The sequence below is a fragment of the Artibeus jamaicensis genome, unplaced genomic scaffold (assembly GCF_021234435.1).
Source record: "Artibeus jamaicensis isolate MK-2021 breed Jamaican fruit bat unplaced genomic scaffold, CSHL_Jam_final contig_465, whole genome shotgun sequence".
In the NCBI taxonomy this organism is placed as follows: Eukaryota; Metazoa; Chordata; class Mammalia; order Chiroptera; family Phyllostomidae; genus Artibeus; species Artibeus jamaicensis.
Genome location: NW_026521843.1, coordinates 28,018,502 through 28,034,815, shown reverse-complemented (window position 1 = coordinate 28,034,815; position 16,314 = coordinate 28,018,502). Strand labels below are relative to the sequence as shown.

Below are 16,314 nucleotides of genomic sequence, written 5' to 3'. Positions count from 1 at the left end.
CTGATTCGTACATGTCACAGGGAGACCTGGCACGCTCCCAAAGAATCTGCCGCATTAAGAATTTGATTCACTCCAGATAGTTAAGCTTGAAAGTTCTTATGTTCTTGATTCAACTTGAAAAATGCCAGGGAATTTAATGTCGAGACTGTCTCTTGGCACGCATTTTGATAAAGCATTAGCTAGTATTTCATTGTTATTTCCATTATAGCCATTAGGGAGAAATTTTTTAAAGACCAGTTTCTAGAGTTGGTTAGCAGCCTGTGTAGCAGGCATGTGACGTGCAATACCATTCTACCAGACCAGGCATGTACTATCAGGGAATGGTCTGTGTCAGTATCTGTGCTGTGATATTAGCACTGTGGCATTTCCCTTATTACTGACGATGTACCTGTTACTGAGCCTTACAGTTAATGTTGAAAAGTGTCTTTCCAGAGTGTGTAAACACCATTAATTTGGACGAGCTCAGGCGCATTCAGGGAGGTATGGCCTTACACAAGAGACATTAATTTACAATACAGCTCGGGAAAGAAGTAATCACAGAACTCAACAAAATAGTATACTTGGAGAGGTGGGGATCTTCTGTTCAAAAACCAAGCAATGTTTATTCTTAATATATAAAAACTTGTGTTAGTTTTTTAAGACCAAAAGTTGGTCAAAGGAAGCCCTGGCTGGTGTAGCTCAGTGGACTGAGTTCAGGTTACAAACCAAAGGGTCGCCAGGTCAATTCCCAGCCAGGGCACATGCCGAGGTTGCGGGCCAGGTCCCCAGTGGGGGGCGCGTGAGAGGCAACCACACATTGATGTTTCTCACCCTCTCTTTCTCCCTCCCTTCCACTCTCACTAAATGAATAAATAAACTCTTTTTTAAAAAAGTTGATCGCAGGGCACAAACTTCTGGTTGTAAGATGAATAAGTCCTGAAGATACGATATACAGCGTGGTGATTATAGCTAATAACACTATATTATATACTCGAAAGCTAGTGAGTAGATCTTCAGTGTTCTCACCACAGAAATGGTAATTATGTGACCCAGTGAGAGTGTGTGCTGATGATATGGTGCTGATCATTTTGTAGTTACATCAGTGCATCAAATCAGCATATTGTACACCTTAAAATCATACTATGCTAGATGTCATTTATATCTCAGTATGGCTGGGGGGAAAAGAAACAAAAGTAGAATTAACCCAACAGATACACAAGGACTCTGTGATGAGATAGAGGGGCGTACCTGGTGCCCCTGGGCTAAAAGCAGTTGGGGGACAGCAGGGGCAAGGTCCCCTTAGCCGCTGTCCCTCGCCCTCAGCCACACAGCTTCAGACAGACAGGCTGGTCAGACTGGAGGCTCAGCCAAAGCCCTTCAGGGAGTGAGCACATTTCAGTGTTTCGTTCTCCTTCCTGTTCAAGGGTTTGGTTTCTCTGAACTCTTCTCTTAGAATTGCTTTCAGAGGCTTTATCACATTCTTTCCAACTTCAGCTTTCTGCCCAGAAAGGAAAGGAGTTTTCTGCTTATTAAGTAGCTGTAATGCAAAAAGTTGAGATTGTTTTTATTTCTAAACAAAACAGCAGCAGCAGTGCAGTGACAGTCGCAGATTTGATATTCGTAGTTTCAGCTGTGACCCCGAAGCCCCGTGACTTGTAGTTTTTCTGAGGGGTAAGCCGCCTGCTGAGTGTGCCCAGCGCGCCTCCCCACATCCAAAATTCACTGCGGCTTTCCGCTACGTTCCCATGCCAACCAACTCTGCAATGATAAAAACATGTTTCTTTGTAGGAACTTTGCCTGAAAAGAAACCTAAATAAAAGTGCTGTAAAATAAATGAAGATTAGGTTAACAGACCTAAGAAATTATTTGCAAATTTGAAAGATCTTAAATTTTTCTGGGCTTGCCTTACAAAAATTGGCAGATTCGGACATGAAAATTAAGGCAGAATCATTTCTGGCTTTTGATAAGTGCTATCTTAGGATGTATATCAGTAGTTATTTATATTAACCTCTGTGGACCTATGATTAAACAATATTAGATTGTCTTTTCATAAAGAAACACAACATCATAAAAGAGAGGTCAAACCGAAAATCTAAAGATGATAAATATATTAGTAAAAGAGGTTTTTTTATTAGTAGTATAAAAACACAAACATCTTACTGTAATTCCCAGGAAGAAACACTTACCGTATTTTTCAAAGTGCCTTCACAAAAGAGAAAAATGACGAAAGGGAATCTGCCCACTTGGGAATCAGATGATCAGGCAGTGGCTTCTCAGGAACTGGCCACTGGGCAGATGTCTCCTGCGCCCCACACAGAGCGAGGCTGGTAAAGGGCCCCAGGAGGTTTAAGAATCCTGAGTCGGTGCAGTTTCAACCTGCCTGGGTTCAAATTTGGGGAAGTTGCTTACCCTCTCCGCCCTTCAGTCTCCTTGTCCGTTAAGTGAGGACAGTAATAGTTCACATCTGGTGGGAGTACATGAGTTACTTATTCTCTATAGAATTCTTAGCACCTGGGACAATAAGGTTCTTGTCGCCATGATTATCGCTGCTGTTGTTTTTGTCGTGGTAGAGAAGGAGCTGTCGAGCTGGGCCCTAAGAAAAAAGGAGGGTGGGGTGGTTTGTGACTGTTAGTCTCCCAGGGGGAAAGAACTCTGCCATGAGGTCTGGATATAATTTGAGTCATTTAACATTGTCAGTTAACATGCGCACTGGGTTGTGGGCCTGGAGAAAACACTGGTTTCTCGCCTCTCAGTGCCCAGAGAAAGATAATGAAAGAGAACCCAGTGGAGGAGGAGGAGGAGGGAGTGGCAGGACAGCCGCAAGCTGCGCGCGCTTCAGTCTCTTCCACCTCCAAAGTATTTGCCCTTCCTCTCTCTTCTTCAGGTTTAGATCACTCCGTCTGGAGCCCGAAAGTCAGTAGGGTATTGATTTAGTCTCCGTTATCTCCCTTTTCTCTCCCTCCTTCCTGTCCGCAGCCCGGCTATGGATTTTAGTCTTAGCCTGTCTTCTGACTCTCTGTGTCGGAAAATAAGCAAATTACTTTGACCTCAACTGCACACTCTTCGACTGGAATAAAAACGACTCTGCTCATTCAGAGGACAACCAGGGGATTTATGGAAATGGCAAATGTTAGGCATTTCTCAGTTTCGGGAAAGGCGGCTTCCTTGGGGAGGGGATCCACAGTCAAGAGCTGTCTCCCGGGGACAAAGTCCTTCACCCTGATTCGTGGGCGGCGTCCCCTGGTAGTGTCGGAGCTGTTTCGCTTCAGCTCTGCCATCACTAGCCTCTGTGTTTCTGGCTTCCACCTTTTTTATTTGCCTTGCTCTTTCAACTGTTCATAGGCACTAATCCACGTTATGGCTTTATAGCCAGTAAATTAAATTATGTGAATTCTGAACAGTGTTTTTGAGCTGTTAGGGAGTCTGCAGCCTTTGAAACCACTAACTTAATTTGGTCCAACTCTTCTTTGGTAACTCAAACAGAGCCAAACTTTTTCCTTTTGAATTTGGTTTTAAAAATAATAAATTGCTCCCAGGCAGTGGTCCTGGGTGCCAAATTTTTATCTGGGATCTAAATTTTCTGTGTGCATGAAAAATCCCCCAAAGTAAAGGGGTGAGGAGTGCTAATGAAGATGTGATGGATGACAACTTTTACCGTAGGTACAGCCTTGGGGTCTTAGCCGGGTGGCTTTGGACAGGTCACCCAACCTGAATTTTGATTCTCTTCTCTGCAGATCTGCAGTCACAATAAGTTTTTGGGAAAATGAAACGAAATCATCTTTTAGAGTCTGTGTTTACCTGCGTGTGAAATCCCACCTCTGAAAGAGCAGATGGAAGTGGGAGATTATTCCAACCTACTGTCCTCACAGGTCTCCCTCCTCCGCACATGAATACTTAATGAAGAAATCTGGGTCTGCTTTTCTAAAGCACGCTCAGTTGGCTCCAGCATTTTGGCACATTCCTTTGAAGAGCCTTGATTTCAGCAAATCTTTATCATTTGAGGATGTGTAGTGTGTGAGTTTAAAACAGCCAGACTCAGTGGGAAGAAGGTCATCAAGCTGAGTAATATTGGGGTGTTGGAGCTTTTTTTAAAGGTTTTATTTATTTATTTTTAGAGAGGAAAAGGGATAGAAAAAGAGAGGGAGAGAAACATCAATGTGTGGCTGCCTCTCGGACACTCCTCAACTGAGGACCTGGCCTGCAACCCAGGCGTGTGCCCTGAGACTGGGAATCGAACCAGCAATCCTTTGGTTCTCAGGCCGGCACTCAGTCCACTGAGCCGCACCAGCCAGGGCTGTTCTTGCAATTTAATGTTTGGTTTATTGATATAATTCCTTTATGGCTGAGTAAAACTGATGGATAAAAATAAACAAATACAAAAGTCTCTTTTAAAAGTGTTAAGAGTGGACGACAATGAGATCTTAGCCCTTATGGCATGGACTTTGTGGCGGTATGAATCCTGTGTTTGGCCCACACACACAGGCTACATTAGTCGGTTTTAAAGTTGATGGCGTTGCATCGCCATGGTTCTTCTGCACTCTGTGGGGTATCATGTTTCTTAAACAGCCAAGTCCTGGGCTGGCTCCTAAATTTGTTTCTCCATGCCGGAAATGATTACGTAAAACCGAATGGCTATATCTGAACTCTCATGAATTTCGAGGGTTTATTTTTCAGGAAAAAATTCTTACAAAGACTCAGAGTGCCTCCGTAGGGAGTTTCTGCGGAGGATACCAGCAGTTTCAGGTTGTAAACCGTTCCGTGTGAGAAACAAGCATGGTCTCTGCGGCAGGTTCTGTATCTAACTTAGTGCAGATGCACGCTAAAGGGACATGATGTGCTCATTTGTTGCACTCATGCTGCCTTCTTACTTTGAGTAAGATGGGTGAAATTGCGTATTAAATAAAAACAGCAGCTCAGACAGGAGTCCTTAGCAAACTGAGAAAGTCATCCAGAGACAGGAGAAAATGAGAGTATGACTTTAACGACTCGCTGACTTTTGAGCGAATTGTCTATTGAAATGCATTTGTATGACCTCTTTGTGGGATTTATCAGTGTTAACTGTCTATTGTTTAAAACCAGTCTGCCATTAAATTGTGCTGGTGAAATGTTACCAAAAGTATTATGATTTATAGCTTAACTAAATATCGCGATTCAGTTTCCGACACAACAGCAGTTAAAAAGGCACGCACTGATGTGTAGTACACGAAACTCCAGTTAGTGAAAACAGCTGCGCGGCCTTGGGAACGCTGTTTAACCTCCCTGAACCTCGATGTCCCTTGTCTGTATGAAATGATATCTGCCTTTTCGGGTTGTTGTCGGGGCCGAAGGGGAGGATCTGTCAAGCACTAGCATGACGCTCAGCAGTGACTTCTCAGTACACATCCACTTACATTCTGCGTGTGGGCATCCGCAGGTACAGTGTGTTTGTATACGATGCTTTTGAGCCTGAAAGTACTTTGTATTGAATATTACTTATTATACTTGATTGTAAAGTGAAACTTTGGATTGGATATTGCTTGTCACACTCAGTTCTAGGGTGAAAATTCAGAATATGTGGAATGGATTTGGGGGGTTATTTAAAGAACTCATGTTTGAGCGGCTACTGAGCACAAATGATCCTTTGCAGTGAAATGCGTCTGAAGCCCAGCCAGGCAGAGGTGGCCCGAGTGCTCTGCCCAGTTCACTTTGCAGCGCCCCTCCCCTTTGGTGTGCTGTTTTCCTTTTCCTGCCACCCTGCTGGAACTTAAGTTTTCACAGTTGAAACTTTCACAGTTGAAAGTTGACTTTGTTCCATCGTCATTTCAAAATAGGTTTGATCAATCTGGAGCATTAGCTAAGGGCACGATGTGGTCCTTTTCCACTGATTGCACTTACCAGTTCCCTCAGTCTTGTGTGTGTGAGAACGAACATGATACATGAATTACGCATTCAGATTAAACAGACCAATCTTCTTTTTACATCTGCAACTACTCTAAACTGAATTCTTTGTATAGAAGTGCTATTGGTAGCAGTTAGTTACACACACAGCCTTAAGCCTCTTGAGCCAGTGTTTGTGTTATTGAGACCAAAACGTGTACAGTGCTTTGGGAAGTCTCTGCTGTATAGTTACTTCTGTCAGTTATAAAATGCAATTCAAGGTTATAGATTTACAGCTCATGAATACACCTTTTTGGCACTTTAGCAGTTGACCTGGGCCGGAGTCTTGGGGATTTGAAAGATGTTCTGCTAAATAGCCAGTAGCAGACCAATCAAGGCAGCAGGGTAAATACCAGGGGAGCCTGCTCAGCAGGGCGCCCATTACTTAGAAAGCTGAGCGAGGAAGTTGGCTGTGGGCAGAGGCTGTCCTTACCACCTGCCCCATCAGTCAGAGCCTCGGCAGCTGTTCCCTGTCACCGGGGCCCATGTGTGCTGCTGCCCATCCGTCAGCACTCACGGACACGGCTGCCTCTGCGGTGGGCTGGGGAGGCCATGGACCACAGGCTTATAGTGTGGATCCCACTGGCCACCAATTTGGGTGGAAGCTCCTTTCCAAAGAAGGAGACCAGGCACCAACTCCTTGGTCTTTCATTAGACCATTAACCAAAATACATTCTCAAGAGAATTATTTAGATTTTGGAGAATCTGTTTTGACCAAAAATATGGCTATGGAGGTGTAGGAGGGTTGCACATTCGAACCCAACGAGACTCAATGGTTAACTGCAAGATGAGAGAGCTTCCTCCCCAGACCCCAGATCATCAGTGTTGACTGTCACCGAGGAGGCCCTTTCCAGTGGAGCCCAGCCGTGCAGGGAAGACTGGGAGCCACAGGCACTCCTTTGCGATGGCGCGGCAACCTGCCAGAAGGGCTGCATCCCGCCTCTGTGTGTGGCTTCCAGCGCCCTCTTTCCCTTCCGGTGTTCCCGAGACATCCTTAGAGCAACGGATCGGAGGGTGGTGGTGTCCCTGTCTGATGACTGAGCTGACATTTCTAAAGTGTCATTAACCATAGGAAACGAACCTTAATGATGGAGAAAAATACCCAGCCAAAGAATATCAAGAAAGTGAGCTACAGCCCAGTCTTCGGATGAGATGGAAGGAAGAAACATCTTAACCCTTTCATTGGTTTTTTTTCTTAATAAACTTATTACTGAACTCCAAAAGCTAAGTAATTGAGAGGTAGCTGTTCAAACAAGGGAAGTGATAAACATAGCAAAGGGAAATTGGGAAAGGCAGATACTTGTATTTTGGAAATATTGCAGGCGTATAATATATAAGGTTTATAAAGATAATATTCATCCTAAGATTATATAATTGCAGTCTTACTTGCTTCCATCACTTCCATTTCGGAAGAAATGTAGTTTTTCTTTTTGATATCCCCTGCTGTATTTTTTCTGCCTTTTGCTGAACGTACTTAATGTATTTGATTTAAATTGGACCCTGTGAGGCTTTACTGTTGATGGAATTCGAGAATTGTTAAGCCAGTAGCGTGCTTGCACAGGTCATCCTGGGTACTTTACAAAGGTAAAAAATAGAGTGATTCGTTTGTCAAAACCAGCGGTGCTTGTTGGGTGTCTTGCTGGAATTTTATATAATCAATTCATTGTTGATATAAAGTAATTTAGGTTCAAATATGTTTTCCTACTGAAATGTTAGGAAATATGAGGTAAATATAGGTGTCCTTATTTAGGAAATACACATGACACTGAACTCTAATGCACATTATACTGTAAAATGTATCTGATGCTGATTCTGAGCAGGGGCTTCCCCGGAAAATAGCACAAGAGCCTAACTCCATCTCCTCCCCGTTTTCCCCAGGTGGTCTGTCTGTAACACCATGGGCCACATAGCAGATTTCTAATAAATGGAAACTGGTACACTGAGATGACCAAATGTTCCGGCGACCTGTGTAAGGAAATCAGAAAACAAGTAATATTATTAACATGCTGGCCTTTTTTCCCCTCTGCAGGTTTTTGTCATTCGTTGGAGGGACACTGTGTGAGATTGGAAAGCCTGAAATGCAGCAAAAAATAAAGTCGTTTGTTGAAAAGGAAGGAATAGAGAAAACTGCAGAAAGGTTACAAACAACAATACACACCTTACAGATCATCATAGACGGCCTCAGCCAGCCTGAAAGCTTTGACTTTCGGACAGGTAAACTGTTGAACTTGAATAGTAACACCTTCCACTTAGCATAGCTCACGTTGCCTCCTGTGGCCCTCCCAACAGCCCTGTGCCACAGGCAAACAGAATTATTCTCCCATCCTACACGGAGGAGACTAGAGCAGTGACCTTCCTTCAAGGTCATTGCAGTTAGTTAGTGTCTGGACCCAAAGCTCTAGAGACCAGGTCTCCAGAGTCCTCATCCCTGCTCACTTTGTAAATGCATCATCCACGTGCTGCTGGACGCCTGGAGGCAGACATCGATCATAAGCCTCCTGTAAACCTTTTTAACCTCATAAGAACCAAAAGGCCAAGGTAAAGCGTTCAGTTCACAAACTGAAAAGTGAATCTTCTTCCTGAATTACAGCCCTCCGAGTTCCTAGGTTTTGTGTCAGTGAACACATTGAACAAATAAGATACTATCTCTCTGTTGATTTTTCCCTCTAATTAAAAGTGCTCTCAGCTTTCAGCGCAGGTAGATAGATGGTGCGGGAAGTGCGACAGCCACAGTTGTTGAGAGCAGTGACCCAGGGAGAAAGAAATGAGGTGTCAGTTTCCCAGGGAAATTCGAATAGGAAGCCCTGAGGTTTGAATGAACCTGCACTTGTCTCATAACCCACTTTATAACGCTGTGCTGAGGACTCGGCTCCCTCCGTTCTGGGCTGGGCTGTGCGGAGGTCATTGGACATGCTTCTTTGGAAAGGTTAAAGAGGACATAAAACACCTGGCCAGCGAGCTCATTGTACTTTTACCTCAACTTTTCAGTAAGTTTGAAATTAATTTTTTTAAGTTGGAGAAAAGTAAAAATAAAAACAGCAAGAGCAATACCCAAACTGTAGGAGTAGAGGCCTCCCCAGTGGTCCCTCCGAAGCGGCAGGGCGCTGGAGCACTAGGTAGAGCAATGGCTGTCAGACAGGGTGGGGTTCAGGAGCGGGCCCACGACCGCTGCCCGAGGAGTTTGGCGGTGCGCTCTAGAGTGTCCCTCCTTTGTTTCTGTCTTGGTGCTGATGGCTCTACTAATGCAGTTACTGTAGACTCGGGGCATAGATCAACTCTCAAGTTATATGGTTCAATTAAGTAACAAATGGCTAAGTAGCGACCCTCATCTGGTGATGCCCCTGGTTGAGCCGAAACCAGGCTCTGGGATGAGCGTAATAGTTACTGCAGTTTTTCTTACCGTGACAAGTGAAATTTCAAATAGGTCTCTTTAAACACACTTTGCACCTGACCTATGCCCTTGTGTAAGTCATAGTTTTCAAGATGTTTGAGAATTTTTCATTTTAATACTTGAAAACATCCCCAACAGCAAAAGCAGGCAGTCATATTTCTGAAGGGGCAGATAGTATTTTGGATGTTTCTGCACTGAGGTGCTTATGTAACACCTCTTTCCCCCGATTTCTCAGAAGTAGTTCCCTTCGTGGTGCCTCATTCGCACCCTCATCCTGTCTTCTGTTTTCTCGGTGACATGGTTCTGTTTTATTAACGCTCCAGTTGCTAGTTAGTGCCCATGATTGGGGTCATCATAGGCAGCCTGGTGACAGGGGACTGAACGCGCACCTTGCCAAACAGAGTGTTAAAGTTTGCCGGGTGCCCGGAGGGTTTTCTGATTTGTCAGTGGCCCAGGCTGTCTTTGGGAGCATGTTAAGTAGTTCCCGACTCTAATTTTCCACGTAAAATTAAACAACGCAGTAATCAGGAACCCTTGAGGGAATCCGTACCAGCTGGACCTCTGCAGGAAAAAGTGGGGGGGACAGTTTTCAAGCATAAAAAGAGTTCTTATGGGGCCTCAGAGACTGTCCTGCCCCTGCCCCTGATCAGTGACTGGGTTTCTTGGCTTTGACGCAGCCGTGGCCCAGTATAATGTTACATTACGGTAAGTTTCTAGCTTTTGGAATTCACTGCTTTGGCGTCAGGTGAAATTCTACAGAATCCATTCCAGTGTTAGCATATTCCTATTTTATGAGGAAAATGAGATTTGAGGTTTAAAGAGGGCTTTTGTTTTGTTTTACAGGAAAAAGGTGACTTTGTAAAAAAAAATCTTGATTTCAGTGTGGTTGGGCTGGGCAAGGGGAACAGAGAGGTGACCAGTTGTTAATACAAATGTAAAGGATAGCTTCAACAAGTAATCAGGATAAAGCCAACAGCTGCGGAGGAAAAGGAAATGGACTGGGTGGAGGGGAAAATGAGGTCTTAGTAAGAGGAGATCCAAGCACAGAATGTGTTCTTTGTTACTAGAATCAACACTCAGTAATCCTAGGAAAGGGGGCGGAGAGGAGCCGGGATAAATGGGATCCAGAGATAATCCAAAGGCCCCATTTAAACTGTTAGTTCTAACCTTCTCCCTCATAAAACCTTTGTTTTTGTTTTGTTTTAACTAGAGCCACAGTGATTCCATGGCATGCTTTATGCCCCCATTTGGGGGGTGGTGCTAACAGAGAAACATAGGCCAGGTGAGCAAGAAAACAGGGCTGTGAAAAGCTTGAGAACAGAGGTCTCGGGTCCTTGCCTTTGTGCCTGGCGCCCGGCAGTGCCTGGCTGGGGAGAGACGATAACGGGTCCATAACTGTTTGATGACTTGAATTAGAAGAAGAAAGACTAGGTACCAGCTGGTCTGGGTTTCTGAGCCATAGACCCTCAAGAATCCATAAATTTTGATTGAATACATATATTCAAAATGGAGAGAAATTAACTCCTGAGCTCCAAATTTGTGGGGAGAGCGGGGGGGGTGAGACCAGAGAACATTTGAATTTCATCCACATTTGATCAAACGCTAATGGACTTTCTACCAGCTTTAAAGAGTTTGAGAAAGGATTGCAGACTGGTACAACCATTATGGAAAACAGTATGGAATATTCTCAGAAAAATAAAAATCGACCTGCCTTTTGATCCAGCAATTCCACTGCTAGGATCATATCCTAAGAATCCCAAAACATCAATTTCAAAGAACCTATGCACCACAATGTTCATAGCAGCACAATTTACAATAGCCAAGAGCTGGAAGCAACCTAGGTGCTGGTCAGTAAACGAATGGATCAAAAAATTGTGGTACATTTACACAATGGAATTCTATGCAGCAGAGAGAAAGGAGGAACTACTACCCTTTGCAACAACATGGATGGAACTGGAAAGCATTATGCTGAGTGAAATAGGCCAGATGTTGAAAGACAAATACCATGTGATCTCACCTTTAACAGGAAGCTAAACAACAAAATAGACAAGCAAGCAAAATAAAAACAAATACACTGAAATAGAGAACGGGGGACAGCGACCAGTGGGGAGAGGGAAGGGAATTTAAGGGGAAAAAATGGGAGGGATTTAGAGGAACAAGTATAAAGGACACAGGGACAAGAACTAAGGGGGGTGGAAATGGGAGGGAGGTGGGGAGCATGGGGGAGGGGTGGGCTGGGATGGGAGAAATAAACAGAAAACTGTACTTGAAAAATAACTAAATTTAAGAAATTATTTTTAAAAAAAAAGAGTTTGAGAATCCAGGCACGGGGTAAAATCTCCCAATCTTCTTCTGCCTCCAATGCTCTTACTTTGTCAGTGTTTCTGATTTAGCCTTGTGTATTCATTGGACAAAGTTTCTAATCACCTCCTCATAAAGAGGAAAATAAGAGTGAGTCCTTAACATAGGGCTGATGTTCACATGTGACCGAGATGGAGTTTAAGGAGAAGGAAGCCTCTGAGTAAGTGTTCTTGAATTGTTTTTACTGTGTAAATGCCGTTTCCCCAGCTAGGGTGCGTTTTCTCTGAAGGCAGGCCTGCGTCTTCAGCTCCTTTGTGTCCCCCCTGAATGCTTGACACTGGTCTGGGCACATGACTGGGATGCAGTAAGTCTTTACTCAGGTGTGTTGTGTCTGGGAAGCACACCGCCTTATTATTTACACCAACTCTCCTTTTTCCCCTTGTTTTGTAGATTTTGTTAAACCCGATTTCAAGAGAAGCATCATCTGCTTGCAAGATCTGCAGGTTGGGACAGTCCTTACAGGCAAAGTTGAGAACGCCACTTTATTTGGAATTTTTGTGGATATAGGAGTGGGGACAGCAGGGCTGATTCCCATACGGAATATAACAGAAGCAAAACTGTCTAAAACGAAGAAGAGAAGGAGTCTTGGACTGGGCCCGGGAGAAAGAGTGGAAGTGCAGGTACTCAACATTGATGCCCCCCGATCTCGCATTACGCTGGACCTCATTCGGGTGTTGTGAGTGTCCCGCCGAAGGCCAGACACTTCATTCCCCATTTCTACAGGTCGGCAGGAATGAGTCAGGGTTTGTGACTCCTAGGTAGAAGATGAGAAAGAATTCACTTAATATCAGAAGTATTTTCCAAACACTTGCCTAATTTTTCTTTCTGAAGACATAGAAAACTAAGAGTTTGATATCTGTTCCCTTTAAAGAAAACAACTAGTAGGCATCCCTGTGTGACTTTATGTAGTGATGATTTTCTGACTCAGATTTTATTTTTTGTAATTCACCTTCTTTGACTCCTTTCGCATTTTGTATAAGAGATTACTTCACTTCCACTTGCTAATTTGTCTTGTTGGATTTGTATGGAATTGTCTTCTTGATTTGACTTATACAGTGTTTAATTCTTCCTTTTTATAGATTTTTAAAAATCAGGCTTTTTACATTTGATTCATGATTTTCTCTGCCAAACCAAGCAAAAATATACCTATAAAACAGGCCCCAATGTGTTTGTAACCCTCAAGTGGATGGCTCACAGCATTTTCAGGCGAATAAGTGTATTGATCATTTCAATAAAGTTCTGTGGCCAGCGACCTTGTTTTTGCTCTGATGTTTCAGTGAGTGCCCTAGGAGTCACTTTGATTGAAGGAGGCGTGGCACACACCTGTACAAGTTTCATATAAAGCAGCTGTGCTTTGGGGGAAGAGGGGTGCCTCTGGAAATTTGGAGAATGACTTTATCTTTGACTTAGCGTAGAAAGGTCTATTCTCTCTTAAGTATTGGAATTAAACTTCAGATTGGGATAGAAATGGCCTTCCTAAAGATTGAATAGAGATCACATGTGAAAGAGCAAGACAAGTAGATAAAGCAAGTGACTTTTTAGCTTTGGTCAGTGGTGATGATAAGTATTAGCATGGCCATTCAAGGTACAGATGATTTAATGGGGCATAGGCTGGGTTGGTGTCTTGTCCATGCAGCTGCTGTGTGTGATCTGCCGAGCGGAGTCACTTGTATGACTGTATGAGATGCTAGTTTTCTCTGTGTGTAACAAGTGGAGGATGGTCACTGAGACAATGATGGATCCTGCTTTTTTGCCTGGAACGGTCCTGGTAAGCACTCAGTGTCCTGGCACAATTTTAATAGTGCCTCTTTTTATTTCCAAAGTGCCCCATTTTGAATAACAAACCATATGACCACCTTAATAGTAAGTCACTTACAAAAAGGTAAATTGGGCTGTTTACTGACAGTTCTGCCTCACGCTTTGCCCTTCTGAGAGGGGGAAGGGGGGCAATGGGGGGAACATTCAGGGATTAAGATGTACAAATTGTTGGTTACAGAATACACAGGGATGTTAAGAACAGTATAGGAAATGAAGAAGGCAAAGAACTTACATCCATGACCCATGGACATGAACTGGGAGGGATAGCTGGAGGAAATGGGGGGTACTGGGTAGAAGGGGCAAGGAGGGAAAGTTGGAACAACTGTAATAGTGTAATCAATAAAAAGATGTTTCTCTCCCTCTCCTTCTCCCTCTCTTCCCTTCTCTCTCTAAAAATAAATAAATTAAAAATCTTTAATATATATATTTTATATATATATATATTTTTTAAAGTCAAAAATGTATGCAGCCTTCCAACTGTTGGCCATAAATCTTTTTAATGCAGTAGGTTCCTTAAAAGTGTTATTACTCAAGTTCTATTTCCCTAATGGTTTCATTTCTGAAATGCTTTTTCTTGCTTGCTTGCTAGTCTTCAACTACCAGTGAGTCTTAATGTTGTAACTTGAAGTCAATCATCCTGCTCACTCCTCCCAGTTTTTTTCCTGTTTCATAACTTGTAGGTCAGTGATGAATGACTGACAAGCATCTGAAGAGTTTTATTTTGAAGCCTGCAATGTAATTTCAAATAAATGCTTCTTTAAAATTTAGATATAATTGGCATATAAGGTCAGTCTGGAAAAAGTCCAGCCATTGTTAACATTGTGAGAACAGTTTGTGCAACATCAATGTGACCTGGCAGCCAAGGAGAGTGGACTAGAATGCACATGTGTGAATAATGACAACTTTACTAGTCAGTGAGGGTGGTAGATGTTGTTGAGTATGTGTACTGTGTGGCCCTAGCATTGACTGAGCTAGTAGAGCAATGAATCTGCATCAAATTTTGCATTAAGCTTGAACATTCCTCCAACTATTCAGATGACTCAGAAGGCTGCAGCTATGGACAACTGCTGATTGGCAGCTTTATCACAACAGTGCACCCATTGGTGCCTCATGTCTCATGCAGAGCTTTTTGGTGAAACAGCAAATCATCCAGGTGACTCAGACCCCCCATAGCCCAGATCTGGTGCCCAGCAACTTCTAGTTTTTCCCAAAACTAAAATTAACTACAAGGGGGAAGAGATTCCAGACCATTGATGAGATTCAGGAAAATACAACTGGGCAGCTGATGGCGACTAGGAGAACTGTGTGAGGTCCCAAGGTGTCCGCTTTGAAGGGGACTGAGGCATCACTGTCCTATGTACCATGTTTCTTGTACCTTGTATCTTCTTTAATAAATGTCTCTATTTTTAACATTACATGACTGGGTACTATCTGGACATACCTCACATGCCATCTTATTAGTTCCAGCTGTACCACATAATGATTTGATATTGCAAAAAGCCTGACATGGTGGAGATTCCGTAAGGCCTGTGTTAGGAGAGGAGGGGCATGTCTGATTATCTTTTAACCCCAGGATGTACCATGGTGCTTGGTGGTCACTGTATTCAACTAATCCTGATCCCTGTCCTACCAGTAATTCGGGGTGTGCCTTTGAACTGGTATCTTTATACTTCTCTGGGCCTCCTTCTCCCAAGTTGACAAAAATGGGCATTATTCCTGCCCTTCTGAAGCTTAGAATCTATTAAGGAAGAAAAGTATCCTTAATTAAAGAATCACATAAAACTATAAAATTACAACCACGAGCAGTGAAATGGTGGCAGCATTTAGTAGGCGGGTTGATCTAGTCAGGAAAAATGTCTCAGTGGGTTTTCATTGAGATGTAAAAGATGACCAGTGCTGACTAGGATAAGTGTTTTGTTGACCTTAACAAGTTTTCAATAAGTGGTAAGGCTGGGAGGCTTACTGGAGGGGGTTTAAGAGAGGGTAGGAGGAGGTAGGTGGGAGATGATGAATACCGACCATTTTTTCAGGGGCTTTGGCAATAAAGGAAGAGGAATAGCACAGAAGCTGGAAGGGGGGAAAAGGAGTGCAGAGACAATTTGTGTGGATGTGTATCAGAAAAAAATAATAATACGCACAAATGGGAGTGATCCAGTAAAATATGGAAATCTGACACAGGAGGATTACTGAGATGATATCCCTGAGTGGACAAGTTCAGATGGAATCCAGTGCGCAAGTGATGGTCTAAGATAGGAATATAAAGAGTTCATCCATCCACAGTAACAAGAGGGGTGACTGAATATATGGGCACAGAGGCAGAGGCGTGATTGAATATATGGGCATATCCCGTATATGGGACATGGCGTTGGGAGCTCACGAAAGGTCTCCTTGGATTGTTTCTGTTTTTCACATTGAAATAAAAAGGCACGTCATCAAATGAGACCAAAGATTGGGGGGGGGGGAAGAGTTGGAGGTTTGAGAAGGAAAAGGTAAGAAAAGGGTGAGAGAGTGAAAAGCCTAGGGAAACAGATGTATTTCAGTGATTTCCAGACGGCATTGACCGTGTCACTCCAGGTTAATGACCAGTCGAATGTAGGATCGGTTATACGATTTCTGCAGCCTCATCAGCTCTGTGGGCACAGGTCCCAATTATGCAAAGAGGTAGTTCGGGTTTGGGAGTTTGCCAAATGAGTGCTATACGGGGAAGCTGAGGGCATGTGGTCAGAGAAAGTATTGACCATGGAATTTAAGCTCAGTAAGAAGAAAATAACTGTAAGGGGAATTGGGGGAGTGGGCAGTGAAAATGTATAGGATTAATGGGTTACAGGTACTCATGGAGTTGGAGGAAG

General features: G+C 43.4%; 1 protein-coding gene across 2 annotated transcripts in view; it reads left to right on the top strand.

The window, feature by feature from the left end:
* Positions 1-12,891, top strand: part of SRBD1 (S1 RNA binding domain 1) — a 187,489-nt gene extending 174,598 nt beyond the window's left edge. For both annotated transcript variants that reach the window (XM_037161255.2, XM_053667113.1), the window contains exons 20-21: positions 7,925-8,109; positions 12,038-12,891. In XM_037161255.2, the coding sequence (XP_037017150.2) occupies positions 7,925-8,109; positions 12,038-12,327 (475 nt within the window). In that variant the 3' untranslated portion in view covers positions 12,328-12,891. The remainder of the gene's footprint in view (positions 1-7,924; positions 8,110-12,037) is intronic.
* Positions 12,892-16,314: the final 3,423 nt, after the last annotated feature.